Source organism: Suricata suricatta, chromosome 12 (assembly GCF_006229205.1).
Source record: "Suricata suricatta isolate VVHF042 chromosome 12, meerkat_22Aug2017_6uvM2_HiC, whole genome shotgun sequence".
NCBI lineage: Eukaryota > Metazoa > Chordata > Mammalia > Carnivora > Herpestidae > Suricata > Suricata suricatta.
The window spans coordinates 53,916,675-53,936,746 of record NC_043711.1 but is presented as its reverse complement, the minus strand read 5'-3'; the positions used below and the strand labels follow the sequence as shown (position 1 = coordinate 53,936,746).

The 20,072-nt window shown below is 35.6% G+C and overlaps 1 protein-coding gene across 6 annotated transcripts in view; it reads right to left on the bottom strand.

The window, feature by feature from the left end:
* Positions 1–20,072, bottom strand: part of TMCC1 (transmembrane and coiled-coil domain family 1) — a 190,418-nt gene that overhangs the window by 112,003 nt on the left and 58,343 nt on the right. The window contains exon 1 of one of the 6 annotated variants that reach the window (XM_029916467.1): positions 2,820–2,860. The exons of the other annotated variants lie outside the window; for them this stretch is intronic. Coding sequence (XP_029772327.1) covers positions 2,820–2,858 — 39 coding nt within the window. The 5' untranslated portion in view covers positions 2,859–2,860. Of the gene's footprint in view, positions 1–2,819; positions 2,861–20,072 lie in introns of those variants that run through there. 6 annotated transcript variants of the gene reach the window in all.

The following is a 20,072-nucleotide window of genomic DNA, read 5'->3' as shown; positions in this document are numbered from 1 at the left end:
CGGAGGAGGGAGAGAGAGTTGGGGAGAGAGAGGGATGCAAAACTTGAGAGACTATTGAATGCTGAGAATGAACTGAGGGTTGAGGGGGAAGGGGGAGGGGGGAAAAGAGGTGGTGGTGATGGTGGAGGGCACTTAAGGGGAAGAGCACTGGGTGTTGTATGGAAAACAATTTGACAATAAAATATTATGGAGGAAAAAACTGAAAAAAAAAAAAAAAAGATTAGGACTGGATGTTATATGTAAGTGATGAATCATTAAATTCTACTCCTGAAACCATTATTACACCGTATGTTAGCTAACTTGGATGTAAATTTAAAAATTAGTTAATTAAAAAATAAAGTTCTAATGTCTAATTAATACTAAAATAAATAAATAAATAAATAAATAAAACAAAAGAAAATCTAAAGGGCAATGAAAAGAGAAAAGAGAACTTTTCTGGGAGTCAGGTAACTGGGATCTAGTCGAAAAGAATAAGAGAGCTTCCCTTTTTAAAACTGAAGATTTTTACTTCATCTATTTCTTAGTTTACTTCCTCCTTTTACAAATTCAGATGCGAACATCCATTAGCATAGAGGAATCATCTAGGGAAAATATCCAGTGTAAGTAAACATGGCTATCAAACTTAAGATAAAAAGAATCTAAATTAGATATTAGGTTTAAATTCACTGCCAACATTTATAAACATTTTTTTTCTAAATAATTTCCAACAGAATTTATAGATGATCACATCAGTACTTCTTTTTGTTAAAATAGGAAACTGCTTTTTAAAATATAAGATCATCTTAAGACAACTGTATACCTGCGGAGATTATTTCTTATCAGCTAAAATACTCGTTACTAAAGTTGGAATCATATGAAATTGCCATTATTCAACTGTTTTTGACCTACAACAACCTAATTTCACTTGCAGTGTTCAATGTGTGCCAAAAATACCACTGGGTTAAGACAGACCCTGTGATAGCAGGTAGCATATGGGTTTAGCTGAAAAGACAGACTAGATGTACAGTGCATTTACTGCAATTAAAAAAAGAACACTACTGACCTAACCATTTGTTTCAGCTTTTGGCATCCATATAGACTGAAACGATTAAGAATATTGTATTTTCAATTTATTACTGAACATATACTATATATTAAGGACATATGATAGAAAACAAATTTCCTTAAATTTGATTCTAACCATTTAGTGTGGGATCTAGAAGACACCTTAAAGTGGAGGAGAGGGGTGTTTAAAAAAAAGGAGGGGTTTAAATGTTCTTTGAATGTTTTTTATATAATGAGCCTTTTATTTCTTCTTGTTACAGAGAAGATGTGCTCCTGATTCTCCTCAAAGAGCATCTTTTCTATAAATCACAGCCAGACATAAAGCATATAGTATATAGTATAGTGTGAGAAGAGAAAAGTTCAAAAAATAATTGGGAGAGAAATATTAGTAGCAAAATACCTAAATGAAGATAGCAAAATACCTAGAGTGACATTCAGAAACTTCTGTGCAGAAAAATCATTGTCCTGAGAATCTACACTTCTGCTTTTTAAATGTACTACAAATTTGGAAATACATAAACTAAAGATTGTTCAAAGAGAACAAGAAATTTACAAGAAATGTGGAGGCTTCTTGGCCCAACACACATACCTAGAACTATGGGAAGAGAAGCAAGGGAAATTTATTTTACTACTCATAAAAAGTCCCTTGTTAGGCTTGACAATCCAAGAAAGAGATGAAATTTGATATGTGGATGGACCCAAGAGCTTTGCTTGTTTTTTGCCTGAATGCACACATTCTACACTGAGGTCACCCGTGAAGAACTGAAAGGTTTTCCCTTAAGATAACAACACATTTCAGGATTTAACAATTCTGACTAACCAAGAAAGTGAAGAATGCCTACTGATTTACTATTTGTTTAAGCTTCTGTCTGTAGGGAATGAACTGTGACACAATTCAACCACCAACGGCTACATTTTCAAAACAGACTTAAGAACAGAATGATTTTTGAAATAAAGCTAACTCTCAGCAAGCCTCTTTCTAAACTAGCTTCTACACTAGTTAAATAGAGAACTCTATGACTGGCTTGCTTGATCAAGAGAGGGCTGACCACAGCCACGCTGATTTGGAAAATAAGCAGTCCCTCTTCCAAGAGAGCTTCTCTTCCAAGAGAGCTTTGCCTTTTTTTTTTTTTTAAGTTTTATTTCCTTAGGCTAATAGGATTTCCCCTCAAAACTGCACAAATGAAACCTGCTTTTCAAGCAGAATTCTGTAAAGATTTGATTTGTGAACCTACTGGTTACTGCTTTTCACACAATCCTTCATCAAGTATGTGAGTTCTTAGCCGTTCATTTTAATATTTGCACGCAGGTCTTGGTTTACTGAACTATTTAATGGAAGCTGTCCCCGGTTTTATACTAAATTTGGTACAAAAGCACCGATTCCACAGACCAATAGGCTTTTTCATCTTGGTCAACAAGCTGCTAGATTAATTGCTGATTAAAAATGCATTTTTACCCACAATTCTCTTTCACGATTCACTTTCATGCACACCCTCTTGGAAATTGTATCTCAGAAGCAAACTACAACTTCATCCACATTCAGGGAGGCCAGCTTTGGTTCTAGGAGAACCAAATCTGGAGTTGCCAGTGCAGTCAGCCTGAAACCTTTGTGTCTGTCAGAGGAAAGAACAAAAGGCAGCGCTTACTCCCCCAGCCCCTCCTCAGCTCTGGAGGAAGGCAGGCTTGACGGAACAGTTTTAGAGAAAAAGGAAACCACGCCGAGCCTAGGGAGAGTTCCCCCTAGACAAACACACAAAGCTACCCAAGCTACCCACCTTGGATAGCTGTCTCCTGAGGCTAAAGCGTTGAACCATGGTCACCCTGAGTAATCTTCAGACAAAGCAATCCACGAAGGGAAGGGCTTTTTTAAATAACAGCTCCATGGAAAAGTCGATGGCAAAACATTCTGAATACTGTCACCAAAGTCCCAAGATTTTCCCTAGCAATCTTAGCAAACTTGGAACCACTTCATTGTTCCATCGGGAGATACCGCAAAGCCTATGTCGGAGAGGCAGGCTGGCCGGCGGCGGGGAGGGGCGGAATCCTGGAGCGCCTTCGCCCAGTACCAAGCTCGCTAGCACTTCCTGTGAGTCAGCCGTGAGGGTCCAGACAGAAGGACTACCTCTTAGCTCTGCACCACATTCAGTGGCCCAGCGTGCCGCCGCGGTGTCACCAGAGACTCCGGCAGGGGCGGGTAAGGCGTGTGTGCGGACCCGAAGTTCGGGTCTGTGTGGCTGGGAGGAGCGGCACACCCGGGTTAGGAAGCATCTGCCTCTAGCAGAAACCTGGCAACTGCAACAATTCCTCCCGCCCTCCAGCCCTCCCAGTGGAGGAGGTCCCCTGCAAAGAGAGACACCCTTCTCAACCTCCACCGGTACTCTGCTGAGTGAATTGGTGGGAATAAAAGGAGGTGGCAAAACGCGCCTGACTGTACCAACACTGCTCGAGACCCCTCCCAGCCAGGCCCGGCAGCTGCCCGCCTTTGTCTAAGGTAAATTGGCAGAGCCTTTCCGCTTATTCACAGGGAGGAGTCCCGCCTCGGGAAGGAATGTCAGGTGCAGAAAGGCATACTTTGTTGGTGACTTCAACTTCATTACCAAGTTAAACAAACTAAGGGTGCCTCCTGAGGTAATTGCATTCTTTCATTAGAACAATGTAATTTTTAGAAATCTACACACATAACAAAAGGAACAGCTCCAAGTGATTTAATGCAGGTAGAGTTATGAAAATGGCAATCCTGAAGGCAGATGCAAAAATAAAAAATATTTTGCTATATTTTGCCAGTCTCTCCCCATTTATTTGATTCTGCTTCCAGATAATCAATGTAAGGATATAGATTCATTTTAGTTAAAAATTCTGCTCCACTCTGAATTGTTTATTACTCTTAAATTATTTTAAAGACAGACCTGAACTTGCTGGCATATATTAATTTTCCCTGCTCCAGTGACTCTCAATTCCCTGTAAATGCGATTGCATCTGATGCTACATATAGCCTTTCCTGGAATGAACCTATGTGAAGTCCCTGTGTTAGGCATTTCACATCTATTATCCCACTGATTTCTCAAACAACTCAGTGCAATATGTATTAATATCCCAACTCTTCAGATAAGTAAAGCAGGAATATTCTCTCTAAAACCTCAGTATTATCATGAGGAAACTATACAGTGTTACTAATTTTTTTTTCCTTTGGGCAATAAAAGTAAAAAATTTATTTGAAAAGACAGATCTTAATACAATGGTTATTCTCAACTATGCCCTTGTCACAGACTACCAGTTTCCAATCATCACCAAATATAATGTACAATTTTTAAAACTTCACCTCAAATATCACACACATATTTCACAATACCTTAAGAGGAGTAGAAAAGATGCACCAGATTCTAACAAGTAACAGGATGCCACAATTCCAAAAAAGTCATTCTAACCAAAAAAAAAACAAAAAGAAACAAAAAAAACCCATATATATATATATATATATATATATATATATATATATATAAATTATATTCCAAAAACCTTAAATGGAAAAGGGCTGAACATATTTAAACTTTTTCTGAAATTCCAAAGCTAGGAAAACGTTGTGACTGAAAGCAAAGACTCCTTTGTATGTAAGGTTAAGAGTACATAATGTAACCTAGTATTTAAATTGACTGACATTTAAGTACAAGTGGAAAGTAGGCTGATCGAATACCTGAATTTTGTTTTTTGTTTTGTTCTGTTTTTAAATGGTAAGAGTACCAGTACCTCCAACTTTTTCCTATACAGAATGAAATCGATTACTCAAAAAACTCCTGGCAATGCAGGAAGACCTAATGAGATACTGGTGTGGAAGTTCCTTACAGAAAGACATACTGTCTCAAACATAAACATGAAGTGTTACTGGTATAATCAACTAGAATCCCAGATAATTGCTAGAATGTGAAGAATTGCAAGATTCTTTCTAACCTGCATCTCCAAAAGAAAGCAAACAGGAAAAAAGTAATTAAAAGTCTACACATCCAGGTATACAAAAAATATCAATCATGAATTAAACAGAATATATATCCTCAAAGTTCCCAGATACACATAAAAAGATTTACGGACTAAAAGAATGGTGTCTTCATTCTAAGAGGAACTTATTTTTTTGCCTATTAAAATAAAGATAAACCTCTAATTGTTCAAATGCAACAAGACCTGTTTAAAATCATGAATGTATGATTGCAATCCAGTCCTTGATAAGACAACAAAAAAGTGAAAAGATCTTCAATAAACATAGCTGTTAAGGGAAATATCTCTGAATATGAACTATTTTGAAGTGTCTGGCAGCATTTTAGATGAAAATAGCAGACCCAACGTCAAAGGTTATGAAAGAATAGCTAGAAAGATAAAATATATGATCTAGATTAAAATCAACAGGTCTGCAATAATTCTTTTATTACTCTAAGACCTGAATAAACAATGTAATTTTCAGTAAGCTGTGACTGAAAATCCACATCTCCTATACTCTATGTGGAAACAACATGAACATGTGGTTCTTCATCTTTTTCAAATCACACACTTTTTGTGGATCTGTTAAATGCTATGAACTCAGTCACTGGAATGACATACATGAAATTCATGAATAAACAGATACAGTACTTTTGACACAATTCCAAATGATCCATGGATTCCCCTAAAGCTTCTCCACATATCCCATTTTAAGAACTCTTGTTTCCATCATAACTAAAAATGAAATAAACATCAATCATTAAGCAATCTTGTATTCTACTTTCCATCATAAGCAAAAGTTCTAAGTAGATTTTGGAAATAGAAAAAAGTCTGCCTTTGACATGTTGACCCCAGCTCCCATTACATTTTCCTTATGTGTTTGTCAAATAATAATCTACTTCCGAAACCACAAATAGGCTTTATGAAATGGTAGTTTTAGTTTTTACGATCTTCATAGAAAAACCACGAAAAATATTCTATTCTCCTTGTTTCATGTATCATATATTACCCCACAATTACCTTCCTACTACACTTTGACCTACTGTATATGTATAAACCTATTTATGTATGCTTGCTTTACCAAACTAATACTACACTGTTTTCTGATTTGCTTTATCACTATAAAAAAATTCCCAAAGAATCAACAACCAAAAACATACAAATACATTGGATGAATACTAATAAAACTTAAATTATCATCCCAATTTAGCTGGTTTCTATATTCAAAACACTTGTCCCTCCCTACCAGCAACTTCATTCTTAAAATTCTTTCTAAACACATTTTAAAAATAAATTGATATTTAAGTTGTATACTACTGAATACCATGTAATACAAACTACACTTTTCAGAGAAGTAAACTGAAGTCCAAAGGTTTACAAATTTGACCTTAAATCACAGAGTTGGTATTAAGAGTCAGAACTCGAAACCCAGATACAAATTTTACTATATTGCTTTTTTCCATTACATCATGCTTCCTATTTTTAATAAACTAAAACGCAGTAAAAACGAACACTACTTAAGATATCCGTGCAGTAAACTTTTCTTAGAAACTGAATAATTATTCTATTTTAAAAATGTGAACCTTTAAGTTGAATGAGTTTCCCTAAAGCCTGGCACATCTTAAGCAATATGCTTACAGTTCCTTTCCCTACCTCCTTAGTGTCTATCCTTATAATACTGTAATATTGAATAAGTTATGTTGTTCAAATATTATTGGTGTGTTTTAACCAGCATCCTGTGATAACCCAGTAAAAATAACAGTGCCAGCTACCAGTCAATAAAAATAAGCCTAAATTTAAGAGGTAAAATTTCATTATGCAACACCGGATCATTTCAGAAAGGCCCCTTTATTCGTGCACTAAACCAGTTATGACACCTTTTACTTTCCTAGTAAGGAAATAGAAAACTTAAACATTATCATAAATGTGGCAAGTGCTATAATAGCAAGAACAGTAATGACACAAGGAAGGAATGATGAACTTTTATGGGACAAAAAACGTCTTAAATCTGGAATCTTTAAGGTTAGAGAGGAATTTTGCCAATGGACAAAAAAAAAAAAAAAAAAAAAAAAAGAAGGGCATTCAATGCAGCAAAACAAAAACAACAACAACAACAACAAAAACACAAAATAAACACAGAGGTGTGATTCAAGTGGTAGTAAAACTTAGTTTTTCACATTAACAAGACAACATATTTTAGCCTGAAGCATTAGAATATTTTTTTTATTTGAGGAATGGGACTGTAGACTCTAACAAAATTGTTATTCCTCCTTTCTAAATTTCATGTTGGTTTACCATTTTTTCTATAAACTACCCAAATGGGAACAGTCCATCATTAACAAATAATAATGTGATAGGTTTACTCTTTATGTAAGTTATGACTCTTTTATTTTTTATTTATTTATTTAATTTTTGAGAGACAGAGAGAGACAGCACGAGCAGGGGAGGGTCAGAGAGAGAGGGAGACACAGAATCTGAAGCAGGCTCCAGGCTGAGCTAGCTGTCAGCACAGAGCCTGAAGCAGGGTTCAAACCCATGAACCATGAGATCATGACCTGAGCTGAAGCTGGATACTTAACTGACTGAGCCACCCAGGTGCCCCTGTAAGTTATGACTCTTAGTTACTATCGGCATTTAAGGCAAGGAGGAAGGAAATCTACTTCCAAAACATTTAGTAAATCATGTGGCCAGTTTTGGACTCACTGAGGCAATTTAACACCCTTAAATGATTACAAGATTTCTACCCTGCAAAAATAAATTTCACTTGGCAATCCCACAATAGACAATAATACAGATACCACATTTCATCTACAAGAATAGATTAACTTGTGCAGTTATTTATAAAAGCCTGATGCCACTGTCATTATAAAAATAACTCTGAAAGTGGTATAATTTACTAAGTAGTAAGAAGTTAAAAGATGTTGAAAATCAAAAAATTTGAATACCTCTTGTATTCAGTTCCATCAACTAACTCACTGTGATGATTGATTTAAAGAGCAGCCAACCATATCAAAAAGTATTTTTATTTTGATAAGCTGGGCATGGCTCTTCCCAATATGCTAAATTAAGGCTGCCTCCTTTCCTACCAGCAATATTTTAGGGTTTGCATTTATTTTCTCCAAAAGAAACTCATGCCATGCTCAACTGCAGTAAATATATACAAGGGAAAGGGAGAGGAGGTAGGAGAGAGGAAAAGAGTTTATTATGTGCTTACCAACTGCCAAACAACTAGTAAGACTATTATTTACTATGTTGCATAGAGTACTCAGTAAGATTATATGTACAGAATAAACACTACGAAAACAACTCCTTCCAACACCTTGTCTCCAGACATCTCACACTACTTTCAACTTGATAACTCCATCTCAGCTAAGATGTCTATTCCTCCAGGAAAGCCTTTTCTATGAACCCTCACCAACCCTTTTATCTACCTCACCAACTGATTCTTTCTTATGTACAGTACAGTAGTCCTCCCTTATCTGTAGAGGATACTTCCAACACCGGCAGTGGATGCCTAAAACCGTGGTAGTACTGAACCCTATACATGCTATGTGTTTTCCTAAACTACATACTTATAATAAAATTTAATGTATGAATTAGGCAGAGTTAGAAATTAACAGCTATGGGGGCACCTGGGTGGCTCAGTCAGTTAAGCATCTGACTTGTGAATTTGGGTCAGGTCACCATCTTAAGGTTGATGAGATTGAGCCCTGCATTGGGCTCTGTGCCAATAGTATGGAGCCTGCTTAGGATTCTCTCTCCCTCTCTCTCTCTCTGCCACTCCCCCACTTGTGCTTTTTCTCTTTCTCACATAAAAATAAAAGAAGAAAATGAACAATAACCAGGAGTAAAATAGAACAATTATAACTATATGCTGTAACAAAAGTTATGTGAATGTGCGCTTTCAAAATTTCTTACTGTACTCACCTTTTTGTGATGATATGAGACGATAAAATGTGTACATGGTGAGATGAAGTAAGGTCAGTGATGTGGGCATTGTAGCACACCATTAAGCTACTACTGACCTTCTGACCATGTATCAGAAGGATCATCTGCTTCTGGGCTACAGTAAAAAGCAAAGCCACAGATAAGGTGGACTGCTATATTAGAATCTGTTTCTCTGCATCTGCCCTAAAAAAACATAAGTTTCTTAGGGGCAAGGACCCTAATATGCTCATAGCGGTATTCTGGCACCTATTAGGTCCTTAAATATTTATTGAATAAATGACTTAAAAATGAAAGGCAGTATTCAATGGCTCTATACAACTTCAAAAGTTTCTAAGACATTTTGGGTTTCCCTCTCTCTCCCTCAACCATCTCCCATATCCCCAAATTCCCTGATCTTGCCTCCTAATTAATTCTACTTACTCTTCTATTCCACTCTTGTAAGAATTAATTTTATTAACCTTTTGTCAATTATTTATAAAAGACTTTATAATTTAGTATTTTCCAATAAAATATTTCCAGTGAAAATTCAGAAAATACAGTAAAATATAAAAAAAAGAAAACTTTGTTCAAAATATCACCACACAGAAGTAACTACTACTAGTGTTTTGATGGATTTTCATCTGGGATTTTTCTCATCTTTAACTACGTAAGTAATTTATGAATGTGTAATTGTTGTAACCACTGTTATCCATTCATCCTTCCTTTACAATGAAGTTATATACTATTTACCGACAAAAAAAAAGTATGCTGTATTGGGGTGCCTGTGTGGCTCAGTCATTTAAGCATCTGGTCATGATCTCATGGTTTATGAGATCAAGTCCTGGATCGGGCTTTGTGCTGACGGTACAGAGCCTGCTTGGGGTTCTTGCTCTCTCCTCTCTCTACCCCTCTCCCCAGCTTTGTGCTCATGCACACACATTCTCTCTCTCTCTCTCTCTCTCAAAATAAACAAAAAACATTTTTTAAAAAGTATGCAGTATTATCTTCAGGTTAGCATGGTTTCTTATCTAATATCATAGTACACATATTATTTAAAACTTCCTTTGCTATGGTCTGAATGTTTGTGTCCTCCTAAAATTTATATGTTGAAATCATAAAGCCCAATGTGATATTAAGAGGTGAGACCTCTGGGAGGTACTACACTCATTGGGTGGGACTAATGCTCTTGTAAAAGAGATCCCATCGCGTTCCCTCGCCCCTTCCAACATGTGAGGACACAACAAAAAGTCTACAACCTGGGAAAGGGTCCTCATGCTATGCTGGCACCCTGATCTCAGACCTCCAGCCTCCAGAACTGTGAGAAATAAAATTCTATTGTTTACAAACTACCTAGTCTGGTATTTTGTCACAGTAGCCTAAACAAACTAAAATATCAGCTTTTAAAAGTTCACCGATTTCCTTAGAAAATTTTGTTGGGATATATAGATCTCTACTATTGCTATATAATACTCCATAGTAGGAACAGAACAGTTTAGTTTATTATTCCTTTTCTTGATGACCATTTAGATTATTTCTCATTTTTGCTAGTACAAACAATACTGCCTATACATGCCTACTTCTGGACATGTGGCATTTTTTTCCAAGACAGATACTAAGATATGATCCTACCCATTCAACGTCCAGCCCAAACTCTATAGAAGGCAACCCTGACCATTTTAGTTCACTGTCATTTCTGCTTCTGCAGAACTCATAGTGATAGTTCTTATACTTTTGTATTTGCTACTTAGATCCTATACCATAATTTTGTTTTTTAAGGATTAAGCAAAGGATTATATCTTAAACATTCAGTATGTCAACTACATAGTATCTTAAACAATAAATATTTGTGGAGTGCCCTGAAAACCTTAAAAGAAACCACAATCTTGTCTGGTAGGATAGATATGTAACTGCTCCATTACCTTATTTCTTTATTTCAATAAAAAGATCACATAAATTTTTAATGTTGAAATGAAATATAACTGCTTTAGACCTCATTTTCTCCATTTGAAGACCTCACAAAGGAGAAAACCAAACACCTTACTCAAGTCCAAAATATTGCAACTCTAAATTTCATGTCTTATGAAGAGAATCATTTATGGCAGAATTTATACTTCAAAATTCTAGGGAGAAGGACATCAACAAATTGGCAGACTAGGTAGATATAGGCCTTCCTTCCCCCATAAAGGCACTGAGTTAACAACACATGTACCAAAATACTGTGATGAAACTCTAGACAACAGGTGAAAGCTGTGGCACCCATACATGGTAACATGATAAACAAGACATGATAACAGTGAAATGTGTAGGAAAACTTGTAGTGTTTGATGCACCCATTCACGCTACTTCCTCTGTACAGGACAGCATGGAAGACCGAGAAGAAACCCTCATGCCAAGGCTTTTCCTTCAGGAACACAAACAGAACAGACTAAATATCCTATATTCTGGCTTGCCTGAGGACTGCCCGAAGGACTGGATTCTGTCTTGCCTGACTTGATCAAAGCACCCCAAGGATTGGAACTAGAGCTGGAAGATGCTGCAAAGAACAGGTAAGCAGTATCTTAGATTTGCATTTCTGCAGGAAAAACCCAGAATGGGCTAATATCACAAAAGGTTTGACAAGTCTTAGACCCCCAGTCAGGCTAATTAGTGAAGATATTCCTATGTAGACACCCAGTATACAAAGACTGGGATAGGTGGTTGTTTTTCAAATGCCCAAATCCCAGCCAAAACACACACACACACACACACACACACAGGGAAACTTGGCCCAATTAAAGGAACAAAATAAAACTCCAGAAACAGACCTTAAAGACCTACTTAAAGAAATACATATCTATAAAGTACCAGATAAAAAATTTAAAATAAGTCATAAAAATGTTCAATCAACTAAAAGAGAATACAAACAATCAAAAGAAAACAGGAAAATGAGAATATCAGCATAGAGATAGAAACTATAAAAAGAAAAATTCTGGGGCTGAAAAGTACAAAACACTAAATGGGAAATTTCGCTAGAAGGGCTCAACATCAGAACTGAACAGGCAGAAGAATCGGTGAACCTGAAGGCAGGTCACCTGAAATCAGAGTTAGAGGAGCAATAAGAATGCAGAAAAATGAGGAACTTATGAGAGGGAAACTATCAAGCTGACCAAGCTTTGCATTATGGGAATGTCAGAGATAGGAGAGAGAAGAAAGGGACAGAGAGCTTATTTAAAGAAAAAGTAGCTGATAACTTCCTAAATCTGAGGAAAGAAACTTACATCTTAAAGAAGCTCAAAAGGTTCCAACTAGGAAAACTCCAAAGAAAACTATACCAGGATACATTTTAATCAAAGTTTCTAAAGTGAAAGACAAAGAGAATCTTAAAAGCAGCAAAAGCAATTAAATTCATCACATACAAGGAAGCTTCCATAAGATTATAAGATTTCTCAGCAGACACTATATAGTTGGAATGAGATGATATATTCGAAGTGCTAAAGGAAAAAAAAAATTTAACCAAGCATACTGTATCAAGCAAAAATGTGTGCGCGCGTGCGCGCGTGTGTGTGTTAATGAAGGTTAAGGTAAGACTTTCCCAAATAGGGGTGCATGGATAGCTCAGTCAGTTAAGTGGCCGACTCTTTCTTGAATTCGACTCAGGTCATGATCTTGCAGTTCGTGAGTTCAAGCCCCATGTCCTTTTCTTCTCTCTGCAATGACAGTGCAGAGTCAGCTTGGCTTTCTCTCTGCCCCACCCCAATAGTATTTTCTCTCTCAAAATAAACAAACTTTAAAAAGACTTTCCCAAATAAATCGTAGCCAAGAGACTAAATAAACTAAAGCTGAGGAATTAAAATGATAAACTAAAGCTAGTTCATTGTAATTAGATCTGTTCTACAATATATGCCAGAGGAAGTACTTCAAGTTGAAATGAAAGGACAGTAGACAGCAACATAAAACTGCATAAAAATATAATGGTCTCTGGTAAAGGTAAATACATGAATATAGTAACATGTACACTCTAAATTTGGTGCATACAATTTTAATGACAAAAACATTAAAAGTGCAGAAGTCTAAGTTAATGGGTATACAGTATGTAAATATGTAATTTTTCACATTAATAATATGAAGCAGAAGGTGGAGTTGTAGAGTTTCTCTATGTGATTTAAATTAATAGTTTAAAAAACAATGCTATCGGGGCGCCTGGGTGGCTCAGTCGGTTAAGCCTCCGACTTCAGCTCAGGTCAGATCTCACGTTCGTGGGTTCGAGTCCCGCATCAGGCTCTGTGCTGACAGCTAGCTCAGAGCCTGGAGCCTGCTTCCCGTTCTGTGTCTCCTTCTTTCTCTGCCCCTCCCCCTCTTGTGCTCTGTCTCTCTCTGTATCAAAAATAAATAAAACATTTTAAAAAATTTAAAAAAAAAACAATGCTATCACTTCAAGATGTTTTATGTAATTGCAATGATCTCCACAAAGTACCTACAGATTAGAAACTAAAGGGAGAACAAGGATGAAAGTACAGTAACAATACAGACTTTTTGAAAGATACCACATTCATACAACTTGTATCATAGTATATTATTATAATTGGTCTACTTTATTATTATTATTGTTAATATTTTATTGTGCCTAATTTACAAATTCATTTTTATCATAGATCTGTATGTATAGGAAATAACATAGTGTATATATAGGGTTCAGTATTATGCACAGTATCAGGCATCTACCAGGGGTCTTGAAATATATCCAAGGGGTGGGGGAGACTATTTACAAAAAATAAACAAAACACAAAGGAAAGCAATGAGAAAGAAAGGCAGTGAGAAAGGAAGGGAGAGACCAAAAAAAGCTCCAAGATATAAAAAGGAAACAATTAACAAAACAATAATTTTAAGTCCTTCCCTATCGAAAATTACTTTAAATGTAAATGGATCTATACAAAACCTGAACAGAGATGTATAGAGCAGCTTTATTCACGATTGCCAAACTTGGAAGCAACACAGATGTCCTTCATCAGGTAAATGGATAAACTGTGCTATATTCAAACAACAGAATATTATTCAGTGATAAAAAGAAATGAGCTACCAAGCCATGAGGACACATGGAGAAATCTTAAATGCATATTACTAAGTAAAAGAGGACAATCTGAAAAATTGCATACCATACAATTCCAACGATATGACATTCTGGAAAAGGCAAAACAATGAAGACAGTAAAAAAATCAGTAGTTGCCAAGGGCTAGGGGTGAGGGTGAGGGAAAGGGATAAACAGGTAGAACACAGGGCTTTTAGGGCAGTGAAAATATTGGTAATTTAATAGTAGAACATATCATTATACATTTCCTCAAATCTACAAAAGGTATAATACCAAGAATAAACCCGAAGGCAAAAAAACAGGCTTTGGGTGATCATGTCTGTGTAAGTTCAACAACTGTAACAGACGATGACTCCAGTGGAGGGGTGTTAATAATGGAGGGAGGCTATGCATGTGTTATCTGGAAACTAACTCTCTGTAACTTCCTTGGAAACATGCTGTGAACTTGAAACCACTTTAAAAACCAAATGAAATCTTTTTAAAAGATGCAAATAGATTAAGCTACGAAATCAAAAGATCTGACTAAATTAAAACTACAATATCTAACTATAAGCTATCTAGAAGAGTCTCACTTCAGAGCTAAGAACAAACACAGCTAGGAATGAAAGGTTGAGAAATGATGGTCCATAAAAATGGTAACCAAAAGACAGTAGAAATGGTTATATGAGTATCAGACAAATAGACTTTAAATTAAAATCTGTTGCAAAAGACAAAGGAGGACATAATGATAAACCAAAAACCTCTAACAACTATAAATATTTATGCACCAAACCTCAGAGTTCCTAAATATATGAAGCAAATGGAAAGAATTGAAAGGAAAATAGCAACAAAATAATAGGAGACCTCAATACTCCACTTTCAAAAATGGATAAAATAGTGAGACAGAAGATCAATAAGAAAACATGATTTCACTAACATAATAAACTAATTAAAATTAACAGACATATACAGAACACCACCTAGCAACTGCAAAACATGCATTCCTCTCAAGTGCACATGGAACATTCTCCAGGACAGACCACAGGTTAGGACACAACACAAGTCTTAACAAATTCAAAAAGATTGAAATCATACAAAGTTATCTTTTCTGCTCACAATGGAATGAAATTCAAGGAAAATCAGAAAATCTACAGTTGTGTGGAAATTAAACAACATACTCTTAACCAATGGGTAAAAAAAAGTCACAAGATAAATTAGAAATACCTAGAGACATGGAAATGAAAATACAACATATCAAAACTTCTGAAGTACTTATGAGCAAAAGCAATGCTAAGAAGGAACATTAGAGCTATAAATGAGTACATTAGAAAAGAAGAAAGATCTCAAATCAATAACCTAACTGTACACCTGAAGAAACTAGAAAATAAACTAAATCCAAAGCTAGAAGAAAATAACAGATTTTAAATCAAAACCTGTTACAAGAGACAAAGGAGGACAAAATGATAAACCAAAATCATTAGAGCAGAAATAGAGAATAGAAAGGAAAAAAAAACCAGTGAAACTAAGAGTTGCTTTTTTGACAGGATCAACAAAGTCATTAACAAAGCTTTAAGCTAGATTAACTATATGAGAGAGAGCAACAGCAAGCAAGTGTGCACACACAAGAAAAAGAACTCAATGAAAATCAGAAATGAAAGCAAGAACAGTATAACTGATGTCATAGAGTGAAAAAAAATTTAAGAGAATACCACAAACAACTGGTAGGCCAACAAAATGGTTAACTTAGAAAAATATGCATAAATTTCTAGAAATACACAACATAATCAAGATAGAATTGTCTTAAGAAATAGAAAATCTAACAGATCAGTAAAAGAGAATGAATCATTAATTTAAAAATTCTTAAGAAAGAAAAGCCCAGGACCAACCAGATGGCATCAACGAAGAATTCTATCAAATCTTAAAGAAAAATTACCAAGTATCCTCCTGAAACTCCTCAAAAAAGCTTACAAAGAGGGAACGTTTTTCAAGTTCATTCTGTAAGTTCAGAATTACCCTTATCCAGGGGCTCCTGGGTGTTTCAGTAGGTTAAGCTTACAACTTGGCTCATGTCACGATCTCACAGTTCATGAGTGGTTTTGTGAGTTGCAGCCCTGCGTTGGGCTCTGTGCTGACAGCTCAGAGTCTGGAACCTTCTTTGGATTCTGTGTTTCCCTCTCTCTGCCTCTCCCTTGCTTGGGCTCTGTCTCTCTCTCAAAAAACAAACATTAAAGATCTAAAAAAGAACTACCCTTAGCCCAAAGTCAGATAAAGACACTACACAAAAACTGCATACTCATACCAATATTCCTAATGAATATCAATGTAAAATTCTTCAGCAAAATAGTAGCAAAGTGAATTCAACAGCACATTAAAAGGTATATACACTATAACCAAGTGAGACTTAATCCTGAAATGCCAAGATCAACATATGAAAAGTGATTAATGTAATATGCCACAGTAACAGAAAGAAGGAAGAAAATCATATAATCATCTTAATTGACCCCCAAAAATTGCATTTGACAAGACTCAATACACTTTCATGATAAAAATGCTCAAAAACTAGGATTAAAAGGAAACTACCTCAACATTTAAAAAAGCCATTAATGGAAAGCCCACAGCTGATATCATACTCAATGGACTGAAAACTGCCTAAGGTCAGAAATAAGGCAAGGATGCCTGCTCTTGCCACTTCTACTCAACATACTACTGGAAGTCCTAGCCAGAGAAATTGAGCAAGGAAAATGAATGAAAATGAAGAGGCACCCAAATTGGGAAGGGGAAAAGTATAATTATCTCTGTTCAAAGATGACAAGAACTTATATACAGAAAACCCAAATCAAAAGAGGTTAGGATTTTCACACATAGAGATGGTAACACACTAATTAATTAATTCAGCAAAGTTGGAGGATACAAAAGTCACACCAAAAATCAGTTATGTTTCTATAACTAACAATGAACAATCTGAGGAAATTAAGAAAATAATTCCACTTGAAATAGTATCAAAATATTTAGGAATAAGCCTAAGCAAAAAGAAATGAGTATACACTGGAATACTGCAGAAGAAAATTTAAAAAGACATGAATAAAAGGCAAGATATCCTATATTCATGAATTGGAAGACTTAACATTGTCAAGGAGTACATATACTCCTATCAGTCTACAGACTCAACAAAATCCCTACCAATATCTCCATGGCATTTTTTTTGCAGAAATTGAAAATTCCATCCTAAAATTTATATGAAATCTGAGAGGACACTGAATAGCCAAAACAATTTTGAAAAAGAATACAAAAACTTATACTTTCTGATTTCAAATTACAAAGCTACGGTAATCAGAACATGGTGGAACTGGACAAAGATCAATAGGAGAAAACAGAGAATACAGAAAAAAATCTTTGCATATATGGTCAAATAATTTTTAATACAGGTGCTAAACCCACTCAGTGGAAAAAAGGACAGTCTCTTCAATGAATGGTGCTGGAAAAACTAGATAATCATATGCAATAGAATGAAATTGGATCTGGACCTTACACCACATACAAAATTTAACTCAAAGGACACAAAAGGCAAAAATAGACCAATGAGCTATATTTAAACTTAAAAACCTTCATGTAAGGGAAACAATCAACAGAGCAAAAAGGAAACCTCCAGAATGGGAGAAAATGTTTGCAAATCATGTATCTAATTAAGGAGTTAACTATGTAAAAAAACTCCTACAACTCAACAAAACCAACTAATTAAGAAATGGACAAAGGAAACATTTAAAGAAGATCTAATATCTATTCTTCTGAGACTGTTTTAAAAAAATAGAAATGGAAGGAAAACTTCCAAATTCATTCGATGAGGCCAACATAACTTTGATTTTAAAACCAATGACCCCACTAACAAGGAGAATTGCAGACCAATATCCCTGATGAACATGGATGTATAAATTCTTAACAAGATATTAACAAATAGAATCCAACACTACATTAAAAGAATTATTCACTATGATCAAGTGGAATTTATTCCTGGGCTGCAGAAGCAGTTCAATATCCACAAATCAACATGATACACCATATTAATAATCCAGATGGTCCTCTCAATAGATGTAGAAAAAGCATCTGACAAAATACAGGATCCTTTCTTGATAAAAACCCTCAGGAAAGTAAGGATAGAAAGAACATATCTCAACATCATAAAGGTATTATACAAAAGACCCACAGATAATATCATCTCAATGGGGAAAAACAGCTTTTCCCCTAAGGTCAGGACACAGGGATACCCACTTTCACCACTGTTGTTCAACATAGTACTGAAGTCCTAGCCTCAGCAATCAGGCACAAAAATAAATAAAAGGCATCCAAATCGGCAAAGAAGAAGTAAAACTTTCATTCTTTGCAGACGACATGATACTGTATGTGGAAAACTAAAAGACTCCACCAAAAAGCTGCTAAAATTGATAACATGAATTCAGCAAAGTTGCAGCATATAAAATCAATGTATAGAAATCAATTGCATTTCAAAACAAAGCAGCAGCAGAAAGAGAAATCAAGGGATTGATGCCATTTACAATGGCACTGAAAACCATAAAATAACTAGGAATAAACCTAACCAAAAAGGTAAAAAAAAAAAAAAAAAAAAAAAAAAAAAATCTGTAGCTGAAAACTCTAGAGGGCTTATGAAAGAAATTGAAGATGACACTAAGAAATGGAAAAACATTCCATGCTCATGGATTGGAAGAACAAATAGTTAAAATGTCTATACTACCCAAAGCAATCTATACATTCAATGCAATCCCTACCAAAATAACACCAGCAATCTTCACAGAGCTAGAACAATTCTAAAATTTGTATGGAGCCAGAAAAGACCCCGAATAGTCAAAGTAATGTTGAAAATGAAAAGCAAAGTGAGAGGCATCATAATTCCAAGATTCAAGCTGTATTACAAGGCTGTAATCATCAAGACAGGATGGTACTGGCATAAAAACAGATCAATGGAACAGAATAGAGAACCCAGAAATGGACCCACAACGATATGGTCAACGAATTTTCAACAAAGCAGGAAAGACTATCCAGTGGAAAAGAGACAGTCTCTTCTACAAAGGATGTTGGGAAAACGGGACAGCAACATACAGAAGAATGAAACTGGACCACTTTCTTACACCATACACAAAAATAAACTTAAAATGGATGCAAGACCTAAATGTGAGACAGGAAACCACCAAAATCCTAGAAGAGAACACAGCAAACTCTTTGATCTCGGCCAGAGCAAGTTCTTACCTGACATATCGCCAGAGGCAAGGAAAACAAAAGCGAAAATGAACTATTGGGACATCAGCAAGGTAAAACGTTTGCATGGCGAGGGAAAGAATCAAAAATACTTTTAAAAGGCAACCTAGAGTGGGAGAAGATTTTTGCAAATGACATACTAGATAAAGGGCTAGTATCCAAAATCTATATAGAACTTACCAAACACAACCCCCTTAAAAATATAATCCAGTTAAGAAATGGGCAGAAGACATAAACAGACATTTCTTCACAAAAGACATAAATGGCTAACAAACACATGAAAAAATATTCAACATCACTCATCATCAGGGAAATACAAATCAAAACCACAATAAGACACACCTATCAGAAAGGTTAAAATTAACAACTCAGGAAACAACAGATGCTGGTGAGGATGCACAGAAAGAGTAATCCTCTTACACTGATGGTGTGAATGCAAACTGGTACAGCCACTCTGGAAACAGTATGGAGGTTCCTCAAAAAGTTAAAAGTAGAACTACCCTATGACCCATCAATTCCACTACTAGATATTTATCCAAAGGATACAAAAATGCTGATTTGAAAGGGCACATGCACCACAATGTTTACTGAGGCACTATCAACAATAGCTAACTTTTGGAAAGAGCCCAAATGTCCATCAACTGATGAATGGATAGAGTCCAAACAAATGTGCACCAACTGATGAATGGATAAATTCTGCTCTCAGGAATAGAATTTAGTGATTCGTCGCTTACATAGAACACCCGTGCTCATCACAAGTACCCTCCTCAATGCTCATCATTATAAATACATACACAATGGTATATTACTCCACAATCAAAAA